This window comes from Apis dorsata, unplaced genomic scaffold (genome assembly GCF_000469605.1).
Source record: "Apis dorsata unplaced genomic scaffold, Apis dorsata 1.3 scaffold_74, whole genome shotgun sequence".
NCBI lineage: Eukaryota > Metazoa > Arthropoda > Insecta > Hymenoptera > Apidae > Apis > Apis dorsata.
Window position 1 is genome coordinate 2401287 of NW_006263372.1, and position 14146 is coordinate 2415432.

Here is a 14146-nt window from a genome sequence, read left to right on the forward strand (position 1 = left end):
TGCATTAACGAGCCTTCTTGCTAATCGCTGATACTCGTGCAACTTTTAATTAATTTTTCCTCCTTCCTTCTCTCCTCTACGTTTCACGTTTCGTTTGTGATTCCCTGCCTTGAGCAGATAGACAGAAGAACGTGGAGAAGAAAAGACCCGTGGTCGTAACTCATCCTACGTGTATCCCTTTATATTTTCTATCGTTTAACGAGAAACCGTTTCATTAAACTCGCGAGTTGAATTTTTAATCGTCATTTCACGTACGAATAAAATAAAGAACGAATAAATCGTGCCTTAATAACAGTAATTGTTGCTTAATCTTTTTCCACGTACGTTGAATTTCCTGTTTAACTTTACATCCAAGATTTCAATCTCTAATTCGAGTAGATACGAGATGTGATCAAGATGAGAAACTAGGATCGAAGGATGAGTTAGAGAGAGAAGAAGTGTCTTTATTACGTCCTTCTTCCCCGTGATCGGTACTACAATGGATACGAATGAGGAGGACGTGAATGAATAAATTGTTCGCCTTTGACGAATATAACTATAATGGGGGAAACGTTGGCCTTTACACTCGATATATAACCTTTGAAATATCGGATAATAATCGATTATCCAGCGCAATATGGCGGCAAGAATTTCGAATTGAATTCCAAGGTATACTATAAATAAGGTTAGCGGGATCAATAATGACGAAGAGGAACGAGGAAATTAATATAAGCGTGACAAATGATGTCTCAATTTTGTAATTGCAAATCTACGATTTATATAATACTCGTGTTATATATATCAATAATATCGAATATCTTTCGAGAGATGATAGGTATTTGGTTTATTTTTTGATTATTTTTTGCAAGGAAATTCTTATCGATGTAAATAGATATATTTAGATTTTTTTTCGAATTAAAATAATATATATATTGATTTATATGATTTACATTCTCAGAATCATAAGATAGAATCTGGCTATCGTATCATATCTACCATTTGATATACATATATGCGTGAATAAAAGATTTTCATTCTCACATAATTTATCAATATTATTTGAACATGAAAACAACGTAACAATGTATTAAAAATACACGAATATCAGATGTTGAATAATAAAATAGTCTTATCCGTTCATTATTTTCTCAATTACCAGATGATGAAAAAATATTCAAATAAATTGAATATTTTCTATTTTTCTCTCCATGGTCGCAACAATTTTGTAATTTTTATTGTCGTGTGACACAGATAAGATTGAGGAGTGAAATCAAGAGAGAAGGGGAACAAGGGAGAATTAAGAAAAGAAGGAAGAAGGGAAACACGAAGATACATCTCCTACTCGTTTTCTCATTAATATTAAATCATGCACACGATGGTGTCGCTGATGAAGCAGAAAATTCGTTAGCTCGATTAACGAATCGAGCATCATCGATCGAATTATTTTTCGAACGTATGATCGATCAAGTTCTCGCTCACTTGTATATAAATTATGTCATTAATCCAATTAATTGAATGAAATTATATTTCCTCGATACAATTACCCGTGATAATTTCTATTTTTACACTTTGGTAATTGATTGTCTTTTTTTTTTTTTTATGCTCGTGGACCAATTAATCGAGCACAATGGATACACTAAAGAAGCTGATGGAACGGAATTATTCGTGTTTAGAAAGTTATAATGAGGATTGTAGCGAAATTGAATAGGAACAAAGGTCGTACGGAAGATGAAAGAGTTTATCGTTTATTCCTTTTATTCTTTTCACTCTCTCCTTCTCTCTCCTTGTTCTTCTACGAAAAACTTTCGATAAGTCGCTTATTTCCATCGTCAAAGCGAAATTAAATATACAAATACACTTTTACACTGTTTTATATATATAAAAAGAAGATATATATTTTTTATTCTATATTTCATTATAGAAGATTAATTTTTAAACATGATGTTAGCACTAAAAAAGTTAATTCGTGTTTTCAAAAGTTATTCAATTGTAGAATAAGATAATTATCCTGATTTATTCTAGCGATCACACACGCGTTAAAAATGTTAAATTCCTAAGCAAGAAGGATTGATACTGGATTTGATTGACGGGTGTTCACGCGTGACTTCTAATATAGGCTGGCGTTCGTTTGCCTTTCTACTCGAGGCTCGTTTCGTGCATCGCAATTTCTATGCAGAAAGCAGGCCCGTAAATAAACGGTTGCGTTTCGATCGATTCTCTTGGCACAATTCTACGATGCGACCCTGTTGTCTATGATCTGTTATTAACACATTCCGCCCCGTGACCCATCGTGAACTTTTCATTCAATGATATATATCGGATTGGAAAATATTTCTATCGAATTGTTAAATTAAATCAAGACGATAAGAACAAGTCTTTAATTATCTTTTCGATCTATATAATATTTTTAAGGAAAAGTAAATATGTTTTCTTTTATATAATTAATTTTTAGAACTCTCGAAAAACACGAAGAAAAAATTGAAAAGAAATTAAAGGAGAGAAAAAAAAATAAATTATATTCTTTTTCTAGCAAAAAAAAATAATAAAAATTTCAATTTTTCCTATACATTTCAAACAAAAAGTATTGGTTTATTTTAAATGAAAAGTTAAATGAAAAGTTACGCGAAAAATGTGTTTAAAATTATCGATCCAATACCCGTGAGATATATTAGAACGATTAATTAAACGATTTATTAAAATTAACAAGGTATCCGCGCTTTCACAGGATGATCCATCCGAAGATCATCCTGTAATTATAAGTTTCGATAACGACCGAGAGCTTATATACGAAGGAGCAGCAATTTCACACATCGATAGAGGTTTCGATATGCCGCTCGTTTTGGAGAGAGTGCAATGGATTAGCAGGAAGAACTGCAAGAGAAAATCGAACAGCCACGATACACACACACACACACACACACACACACACACATATTACACACCGTTTCCATTCGGATAACCTACTTTCGTTCCTCGGTATGTAGCCGTACCGTCTTCGGAAAGACGTGTCATCGTTTCCACGGATTTATGCTTTCGTAACATTGATCTGATTTGGGTGATACACTTTTGCAGTGATACCAAGTCGACCTAAAGTCGAGGATATCCTCCGTTTCACGTTGAATATAAGATAAGATGCGATTTTAGGTTAGGGACTTTCGTCCTTAGAGGTTATGTAATCTTATGCGTGAATTTGTGCTGGTGAAATGATTTTTTAATGAATAAATTATTTTCTACAAAATACGTTTGTAGAAAAGTGATGTTAATTCGAATATGTGAAAAGTAAAGACGAAATGATAAGTTGCTTTGAAAGAAATGTGTAATTATAAGTGTAATGAATATTAATAGTTAAGCTACTAATATCATAATAGTCATTGGTCGTTGTAATGTTAAATATAATGGAAATATTATTGTGATAAATGTGTATTCGTTGCGAATAGCAATTCTTTTTGATTAATTTTATAATTATATTTATATCGTTTGCCGAGAGATATAAGATAAATTGTTCTGTTTGATGGGATATTCTGATCGTTTTTATATAAAATAATATCTAACGTAATAGAAATTTGTTAAAAAAAGAGATGAAAATATTGGTAAAAGCAATCGTTGGGATTGAAGGAATGTAATCGTTTTAAGGAAAACGATACGGTTTTTTCATTTTCTAAACGAATAAAGTATTATCCGTTTGGAAATGTACAGCTGTGAAAACCGATGAAAAATATATGTTCTTGAATAATTGATTTCGAGGATTAGATAAAAATTATAAGGGGAAAAATACCGACCTAGTTCTTAACTTTCTTCTCGGTGTTATTTTCGTTTCTATATCCATATTCATTATTAATCATTGCTCGAATTGATTTTAACAGATTCGAATTTTCCATTCGAAGACAAAATTTGCTCATGAATACATATATATATATATATTCAATATATTATCAACTTGTTTACTTGTCTTTGACAGAATATTTAAATATCCATTCAAATTCACACGTATAAAAACAAGGAATACATATTTAATATTCTATGACCATACATATATATTTATGTACCGTATATGGCTACCCATCCGAGAAATCAGTGATCCTTAAAATGAGAAATTGGGAAAGCACTTGGAATTGGAAATAGTGGAAAACCACTGTATTGATGAGAACAGTAACTATACGTACACTGGTTACAGGTAAAGTCTATGCAGGAATTAAAAGTTACCAAGTGATCCAGAAAATACCAGTTTTATCAAAATAGAAATATAGAATTCGTTAGAATTAACATTACTGGTTTAAACTTTCTCGTGCCAATTTTCTTTACAGATCGGAACAGAAGTTTTTTTATTTCTTTTCTTGATTATCATTTTTTCCTTCGTATCTTTCTAAAAACGGAAAAATTAATTTTTTGCATGTAAGCAGTACACGACACATGCATCACGCCATATAAAGAAAAAAAGGAAATGTACATGAAATAAATCTGTATTGGTATCATTACGCAATGACAAACATTTTTCACATAGTCATCGATAAAAAAAATACAAATAAATCACGAAAACGAAAGTAATTATATTTTACATTTTATTCGATAAACAAAATATTATATGTCAAATAATTCGAATAAATTTTGAATGGAAAGTAGCCAATCGCGATAGCGATTGGTGGTTGGCATTTAATGACTTCATAGGTGCTAATCGCACAAATGTTCCGCATTCTTTGAATTATTACTTCATTGCACGCTTTTGTGTAATATACTAGTGTCACGAATTTACCTCGTAAATATTTTATATCGAATATTACTATCTTATATTAATATTAAAAACGGAAGTCAAAATCAATAATTTAAAAATATTTTATTATACTTGATAATAAATCTTGCACACTTAACTAAGATTAATTTATCAAAATAAAATATGTGAATATAATATGTATGTAATAATATAAACTCTCTAAAGAAAAAATACTAAAATTCCTAGGGATATATTACTAGATATATATATATTAGATATTCTCACGCAAAAAAAATGTGAAAAATTTTTCTGTCGCTAAATAATCACGTCACGATAGTCATCACGATTGTATGCGTCATGGCGTGTGATCGAGGCCCTGGCAAAGTAAAATTCGATCGTAACAGCGAATCTGCTTTTCACTTTCCAACATTGACAACGATCTTTCTCCCGCTTATGAAGGAGAACGTATCTGTGAGAAAGAGAAATGAGATTTTGTTGGTACGTTTAATTGTTGAGCGCGGCTCGCGATTCGTGATCTTTCTCCTCTAGGCGAATCATTTCGATCGATCGAAAAAAGTGGAATCCTAGGGGAATTAGTGGTAACGCTAACGCTAGAATAACTCCGCATACCATCAGACGTTCCATTCGCGGTCGCGCTCAACATTACTCACGTAACGTCCTTTCGGATAGTTAATACGTGTTACGTGATTCGAGTATGTACAGAGTGTCTAAAAATTATCGTCACGCGAAACAGCGATCGATTGGCAACTTTAATATCTTAAATTTCATTAATGGCGTAACTCGAAAATCGCATTGTATAGTATGATGTAATTCGAAAATTCCTAAATTATTATAAAAAAGTATAAAGGAATAAATAAAATTAAATATTTATAAATAATTTATAACAGTTAGCTATTAATTTATCAATTGTAATTTATAAGTTTTAAATTATAAATAAATTATTGATATTTCAAATATCATACTATACAATGTACGATACAATATTCATTTTATTTAATAATGTCTAAATATTAATTTAATATAGATCAAAAATGGCGATTATTCAAATATTAATAATTTTTTATACAATTTAATGTATATATTATCTATGGTAAAAACCAGAAATGTCAAATGAATCTAAATGTATGAATATAATCTGAATACAATAATTCTTTCTTGTTTTCTCACGTTGTGAAATGACAATGTATATTTATATCATAAATAATATTTTATCTGATCTTCAACTTGTGATTTTTTCTTTTTACTTTTTGTAACTCGTATAGATTTGTTTCAATCGCTTCATTAATCGTACATTTTTATAAATATTTTTATTTATATTGTATTTTAGGGATATATTATATAAGATTAAAAATATCTAAAGAAAGTAAAAGAAAGCTTATCGAAAGCAAAGAAAATATCAAAGTAGAGCCAATTAGATCGATAAAATTAAATTTATGTTTAAAAGAGCATGCAAGAAGTCAATAAGTTCTTTATGTTAGATTTTCACTTTTTATGGGTTTATACGTAGCTATAGAATGAGAGATCGATTTCAACAGGTGGGCTTTCTAAGATAGATTTATGCGAGAAATGATAAATGAGATGGAAGAAATTCGGGAAGGATACATCAATATGTAATAAAAAAGCATTAATTATATCAAAAAGATTATAATATAAATAATATAATAATATAATAATATATAATTATTATATATTATAGAATATTATTACATTATATTAAAAAAAAATTTGTTTTTAAAGATAATAATTACGTTACGTAAAATTTTATCTTTTAATGCACTTATATTAAAAAATAATTGAAAAATAACTATAATTATTTAGATTAAATCATCAAATAGTTTGATGACAATTAATATTTTCAAAATACATACATAGTTGTTTGAAATAATACCAAATGATCATGGTTTCGTCAATGGTTAATATGTATCTTTTCATATAGTAAACATAGTACCGTGATTCATAACAATATATCTACGTGTCTCTAACTCATTTCCAGGATTCTATTACCACAAGCAAACCGCAATGACCGTTTCTGATGTACTTACATATCCCGCACATGATATTCACTTTCATGCTCACGATATTGCTTTCAAATTTCTAATCGATGAATAGTTTGATCTCGTATCATTAAAAGAATTTAATGAAAAAAAAAAAAAAAATGTAGTTAATTTGAAATGATTCGTTTGAAAATTTATCTATTTTGAAAAATTATATTTTAGTTTTTTCAATTTTTCTTAATTAATAATTACGAAGAAAAAAAATTCATAAGAATATTAATTATAATTTATCAATTTATTCAAATAATATAAAAAATAGTAATATAATCGATATTTAAGAAATTATTTAATATAATTTTTTATTTTTTTAATATTTTATTCAATAAATAATTTCATAATAATTTCGAAATCGAATGATATTGTAATTATGATCTTAATAAAAACAATTTAAAATTGTATCATGCTATATAAATTAATTCAATTAATGAAGAAATAATATAACATTGTGATCATGTTAACGTAAAAACAAGACGAAATGAATATTTGCTTGTATAATGTTTTATAACATGTTTTATATTAATTTATTTTAATCTAAATGCATTTTAAATATTCAAGGAAACATTATTTTGTAAAAATTTAAGAATTTAAATTCTCTGGTGTTTATATTTCTATTTTTATTTACAATTCTATTTTAAAAAAAACCGTTACTGAGGTCATTATCTGTTTACAAGTAACGTTCAAATATTATGTATCAGTCGGTAAAAGTAGTTTACACAAAATCATGCGGAAAAACAGTATAGTATACTGAACAAGGAATGTGATAGCGCGAACCCTAAAGACCGAGAACGTGGTGAGAGTACGGAAACTTGGATAGCCGCCAATTTATACAACATCCAAACAGTCTAGCTATGAGGATTTTGCTCCTTTCGAGTTCTTTGACTGATTCAATATAAAATAGAACGTAACTTACATTCAACATTTTTTGAGAATATGAATTAAATTAAATTTGACTTCAATTAATATTATTTTTTTCTATTTGACTACTAATTAAATAATTATCAAATTAATCTTTATATATTTTTTCAAATAATTATTTTTGTTCAATATTATACTAATCACATACTATGAATTATAACCTATATTAATTAAATCAGAATACGTCATTTTAAGATACCGATTGTTGATTCAAGTTGACATTTAAATTATGACAAATAATAAGATAGACAAGATAATATATACGTTTTCTAGAGAAAAATTCTAGAAACGTAGAAACAAATAAATGTGATTTACAATTCGTTATTTGATCTAGCAATCAAATAGAAACCAAAAGTAAAACTATCGACCTAATTCATCTCTATTTCTTTGCCAAAGTATTACGTATTGACAACACTTTTCCGACATATCAAAACTACCTGTTAAAGAAAATGAACTAAAAAAGAATTTCCTACTAACTTGTATGATTAGATTACAAGAGAGAAGAATAGTAGTTCCTTTCAGAGGTTAATGTTTTATTCACGAAAAATTTATTCGGAAAGAACTGTCATTTAATATATATTTTACAGCAAAATATTACTTAAAATATTTAAAATTTAATTCATATTATTTAATTTAATTCTATTTAAAAGTTATCGTTTAAAACAATAGAAACGATAAATGACAAAAAAAATATAATTCGAAATAGCAATATTTGATAAGATATTAAATGTACAAAACATGTTTGTTTACTAAATAATTTTTCTAAATTTACATTGGTACTAAAATTCGTTTTTGTCAGATTACGCGAAATTGTCTGAATACACTTCTATATGTAACCTTTCATACAAGATGCGACATGTGAGTTTATTGACGACAATCCTCGTACAATCTGTTGGCAATATGTGCAATAATTTGACAGGCACAAAAAACCTTCGCGAAACATACGCTGTTTCTATATGCTATATTCTTACTCACTGAAAGCAATTCCTCGAGGCAAATGAACCGACGAGCGGCGATATCCTTTCGAAGCTTGGAAACTAACCAAAAATCGTATCCCGGTGTACGAAACGAAACCAATCACGACACTATATCACTCACTCAATCCGCAAACGGCGCGCGATCGGATGACACTTTCGACGCGCGATTTTACGACTGTGGAATTTCGTCACGTCGCGCGTTTTCTCAAGAAACGGTATAAACGCTCATATTGCTGCTTCGTAGAGTGAATTACCAGCTTCCCTCTCTGACCAGCAGCAATGGGCGTGGTTTAACTCCGAAATCATTCGAACTACTACGAATTCGTACGAACATTGGGCATTGGTAGATGGATAGGCCAATTCACATTCATTCGAGAAATTTGTGACGAATCAGAATTGCGCGTACAATTTAAATTAAATATTTGTTATGTGATGTGATTAATTTATATAAAATAATATAATTTACAAATTATCAAATATTATTAAACGAATTTGGCTTTACATGAATTTATATTCTATAATGATATACCATATTAGATTTAAGAATATCTTTAAAATGTAAATATTATTAATATTTATTATTTTATTATAAAGATTTTTACAAATAATTTTAACACATTATTTACTTATTTTGATATTCTTACAAGTTTTATATTATTATATTTATCAAATGTAATTTTCACAAGTTGAATAACAGTTTTTCAATAGTCAGTTCAATATTTGTAACGTCATCAATATGGCTGAGAAAATGATTTTCAGCGCGAAAAATTAAAAAAAAATATATATACTCTTAGTTTTTGAAATTAAATTACTTTTTAGACTTTTTGCTTTATTTAATAATTTGATAATGATATATTTTATAAAAATACAATGTTGCTTATTATTTTTTATATAAATATTTTATTTTTATTAAGATTAAACAAAATTTATTATTATTAATTGTGAATATATCAGACTTGCATCATTGTGAATAGTACTTTACAATGTCTCCAAAGAATCTTTGCTATATTATGTCAATTTATTAAAATCTATTTTATAAGTGATAGCTTAATATACTATTAAATATGCATTCACACGTACTCCCAAATAAGGTATAATATTATTAAAAAAAATATATATTGATATTATGTAAAATAGTAATGTACGCGTAAGCCATGCTTACGCTAATATAACCTCCAAGGACTTATTTATTGTAATATAAGAATATGAATTTATATACCTAAATAAATATTATGCTTTTTTTTTTATAATCACTCATTCAAATTTACTATTATTATTATTATTTATTGTGAAACAATGAATTGTATTTATTATAATATTTTTCGAATTTATTATTATTATTATTATAATTATTATTATTATTATTATTATTTATTGTGAAACAATGAATTATATTTATTATAATATTTTTTTGAATAAATATATATTTTATTATAGAGTGAAGATGAGATGACTGTAGAAGAAAAATGGAGGTAAATACCAATAAATATCAAAATATTAAAAAAATATCTATTGTTATAACAGTTTAGTTACAAAAGAAATATTTTAATATTCCAGAGTGCAACATATAAAAATGCACGAACAACATCAGGGACATGAATCTATGCATGCAGAAATGCTTCTTATTTTACTAGGAACATTATTAGTAGCACAAATTGTATTAGTTGAATGGAAGAAAATACATTATAAATCATATCAGGTAAATTACAAATTAATGTTTATTAACTAATTATTATTAATTAAATTTTAGCTTATCTGAAAGATTAAATATTTTCTTAGCTTGTTACCTTAATTGCTATGTGGATTATTCCATTTGGATTAAGTTTAAAAAATCATTGGTGGAGGTTTATATTTTTTTGGTTAGTAACATCTTGTATAACAGGATTAATAGTTAGAAAAGCTGTTCAAAAACCTATAGCAGGTACAACACCAAGGTACTTTTACAATCTACTTTTATTTATTGAATATGTTTTTTATGCAAGTTAATAAATTAAAAATATGTATGAATTTAATATTTTACTAAATTTTTATTATTTTAGATTGGTGTATAAATGGTTTCTTTTTATATATAAATTAAGTTATGTATTGGGTATAATAAGTTATATTATAATGTTAGCCACATTTTTTGGTTTACATTTAGTATTTGAAGTTAAACCACAAATATGGATGGATTGTGGTTTGCTTTTATTATTTTATGGTTTATACTTTGGAGTATTAGGAAGAGATGTTGCAGAAATATGTGCAGATAAAATGGCTTCACATATTGGGGTATGTATAAAATAATTAAATAATGATTTATCTTATGTACAAAATAAAAAATGCAATATATTAAATAATTTGCAGTACTATGTACCAGGTCATATGCCAACAAGGACTTTAGAGCCTGGAGTGTGTGCAGTATGTGGTAATAGACTCTTGGTATCAGAAAATGAACCTGGTGTTATTGAAAACACATACAAACTTAGTTGTGAACATGTATTTCATGAATTTTGTATCAGAGGATGGTGCATTGTAGGAAAAAAACAAACGTGTCCATATTGCAAAGAAAAAGTCGATTTAAAGAAAATGTTTTACAATCCGTATCCTTTATTAAATCGTATCTTTTATAAAGAAAATTATAATTGTAAATTTTTATTTATATATTTATATATTCCTTAATAATATATAAAGATGGGAACGACCTCATGTTTTATATGGTCAACTACTAGACTGGATCAGATGGTTAGTTGCTTGGCAACCATTAATTTTGTTTCTCGTTCAAGGTATCAATTGGGGCCTAGGCCTCGAGTAAGTAATATTGCAATAGGTTAATTAAATTGCACTTAAGGCACCATTGTGTTTCTGTAAAATTAATGATTTATTCATGTAAACAAATATCTGTTTGTATTTTTCTACACATAGCCGTTATTATATTTGTTATTTGTAACAACGAATTCTATTAGAAGTATATGATTCCAATCCAAGTTGTGATTAAAATTTTAATCCTATTTCGATATTAATATTGCATTCAGATTGCAGCATTATAAATAACTTGTTTTATATGATTAGAATATTTGCCATCATAAATGATGTAAAGATATAATAAGATATAAAATGCCATTTTTTTCTGTATTGAGAGATTTACATAATTTATGTAACACTTAATAATAATTCTTCCACACAATTTCTTTTTACTATATATATAACAGTTTAATAGTCTCTACTTTAATTAACTTTATATCTGAATGACTCATTTTTTATGACTGTATGATATTTACTAAATAATGTATTTTAATTTAAATATCCATTTTAAAATGCATATATGCATATAAATTGTGATTATCCGAATTAATAAAAATTTAATATAGTGCAAACATAACAAATAATTTCTCATTTTATATAATAAAAATAAATACTGATAATAAAAAAAAATTCTAATTTGAATTTATATGTATTAATATAAATTGAAATATATGATTTAAAAAATTAAATATGATATCTAAATTGTTTTAAAAGTTCAATTCGGATAATCTGTATTAAAATATTTGATATTGTATTATATGTGTAGGAATTTTTAAACTGATATGAGAACTGATAGGAGCTTATTATACTATTTCTTTTGTCATTCCACTTCCTCATTTCAACTAGTCAATTTAAGTTTTCACCTTACGTAATTTAATTGCGTTCTATATAATATATTTATTGTCAATGAGTTTTTCTGAAAATGTATACTAATGTATTCTATATATCGTTTATAAAATCTTTTATCAATTATGAAATAATACTATTTCGTAAATTTTAAATTTACATATATTAGAACATATTAAAATATTTCGTAAGCAAGTTGCTTTAATAGAAATAATTAAATAAGCTTGTCAAAAAAAAACTTTTATTTTATTTAATAAATAAAAAATCCAGAGGAAAAAAGTAGATTAGAAAATATTAAATACAATATTTCAAAAAAAGAGACAAAAAATCATATTTATTGAAATTATATTATTTATGATATTTATATAAATTATACTTATATATATTGTATTTTTTTTATTTTTTAAAATCTTTATAAATTCTTTATTTTTATTGGCAAAATAATTTCGCTTTTAAAATAGCGTGGAAAGAAAAGAAATAGTGATATAGATCAAAAGAGATATTATATTGGAATAATTTATTTCTTAATTTTAAAATCTTATTACATCGTGTAATTATGTATTAAAATATCAAAATTTCTATGATAATAAATTTTTGAAACAGATTTTATGAGATTATCAAATTATATCTTACAAATATAGCATATTGCTCAACAAAAAAGAACTTTTATTTTATGAAAAGTTGGTGCGTTTTATTGCTATTAGAATAATATAGAAATTTATAAAAAAAAATATGTACAAAATATTGTACCATTGTAAAATAAAAAAAATGTACACATTGTACGTATATTGTACAAAAAATAAAATATAAAAATTCGATCGTATGACGATCAAATTTTCATAACTTAAAAATATAAAGAACTATATGAATCTTTTTTTTTTAATTCATCTTTGTAAAATAAGCAAGCAATTGCACGACCATTGTAAATATTTCAGAAAATATATAAATTGTAAGATCCGAAATATAAAAAAAAAAAACATTGTTCCGTAATAAATAATGTACAAAAATATATCAAATTCATGTAAAATTTATTTCTCATCAATAAAGATTATAAAACAGTCGATCGGTAGGAACTATTAACAATTAGAATTTACTTTTCAATCATTAAGCATTAGATTCCATCTCCTAATCTCTCCTCGACTCATTACTACTTCAACACGGTTAATCAAGCAGAATATCATTTTTTTCTACTTTTGTTAATCTTTCTTTCGTTTTATTTTCTAATTTTTCCAGAGTGAAGCATGGTTTCGACAATGGAAACATGAATGTGAGTGGAAACTTAGACGAGACTGATATAAAAATACTATAATTCCTCAACTGTGCATCGTACGTATTTTGTATTTTGTTACAAAAAACTGAGTAAATTAAAAAAAATTTATGTGTTCTTTTGATAATTTAGCTTCATTGTTGCAAAGGATGCGCGTGTACTGTGACAGGTACGAAGTCTAAAGGAGGGATAAGAATTTTATTGGACGCGCAAAGAATCAAAGATTACGGATTTGTACAAAAGAGAGAGAAATAAACAATGACAACTCTGTCAGTGATGTTACTAAAAGTCTTTAATTTAATCTCTCATCATTATTCGTTAGCAAAAAAACAACTTTTATCACAACACGCATTCATAGGTACTTTTTCAGACCTTCGGACTTGTAGCGAGAGCACCTCAGATACATTTATATCTATATATTTATATAAATATTTATTTATACACTTACGTCTAAAAGCCTCTCGCTATTGTCATGGGAAGAAATTGTACGACAGGTAGAGACAAGAAAGGCGAGGTGTAAGAACATTTAACGGACGTGTCGTATAAACGGACCCGAACACGAATTTTAGAAAAAAAAAAAAAAAAAAAAAAAAAAAAA

General features: G+C 26.7%; 2 protein-coding genes across 12 annotated transcripts in view; one reads left to right on the plus strand and one right to left on the minus strand.

Moving 5' to 3' along the window:
- The window catches only part of LOC102681760 (protein kinase C and casein kinase substrate in neurons protein 1), a 55701-nt gene extending 46751 nt beyond the window's left edge, over positions 1–8950 (minus strand). For all 6 annotated transcript variants that reach the window (XM_006610634.2, XM_006610632.2, XM_006610631.2 and 3 more), the window contains exon 1: positions 8653–8950. The gene's annotated coding sequence lies outside the window, so the exon portion shown is untranslated. The remainder of the gene's footprint in view (positions 1–8652) is intronic.
- A 636-nt stretch (positions 8951–9586) lies between these two features.
- On the plus strand, positions 9587–14114 carry LOC102681444 (RING finger protein 121). Of its 6 annotated transcripts, none has more exons than XM_006610627.2 (9): positions 9587–9745; positions 10092–10126; positions 10212–10353; positions 10434–10588; positions 10694–10922; positions 10998–11233; positions 11325–11441; positions 13515–13618; positions 13681–14114. In XM_006610627.2, the coding sequence occupies exons 1-8, from the start codon at positions 9719–9721 to the stop codon at positions 13588–13590; spliced, it is 1017 nt and encodes a 338-aa protein (XP_006610690.1). In that variant the 5' UTR covers positions 9587–9718; the 3' UTR covers positions 13591–13618; positions 13681–14114. The 6 variants fall into 6 exon arrangements, with proteins under 6 accessions (XP_006610690.1, XP_031363866.1, XP_031363867.1 ...); XM_031508006.1 differs by having other exon boundaries at positions 13515–13607; XM_031508007.1 differs by having other exon boundaries at positions 13515–13607; positions 13697–14114.
- The last annotated feature ends 32 nt before the right edge of the window (positions 14115–14146 follow it).

Coding starts and splice junctions, on each gene's coding strand:
- LOC102681444 (XM_006610627.2), top strand. CDS start 9,719: ATGCATTCACACGTACTCCCAAATAAG. Junction 10,589..10,693: donor ATAGCAGGTACAACACCAAG/GTACTTTTACAA, acceptor TTATTATTTTAG/ATTGGTGTATAAATGGTTTC. Junction 11,442..13,514: donor AATTGGGGCCTAGGCCTCGA/GTAAGTAATATT, acceptor TAATTTTTCCAG/AGTGAAGCATGGTTTCGACA.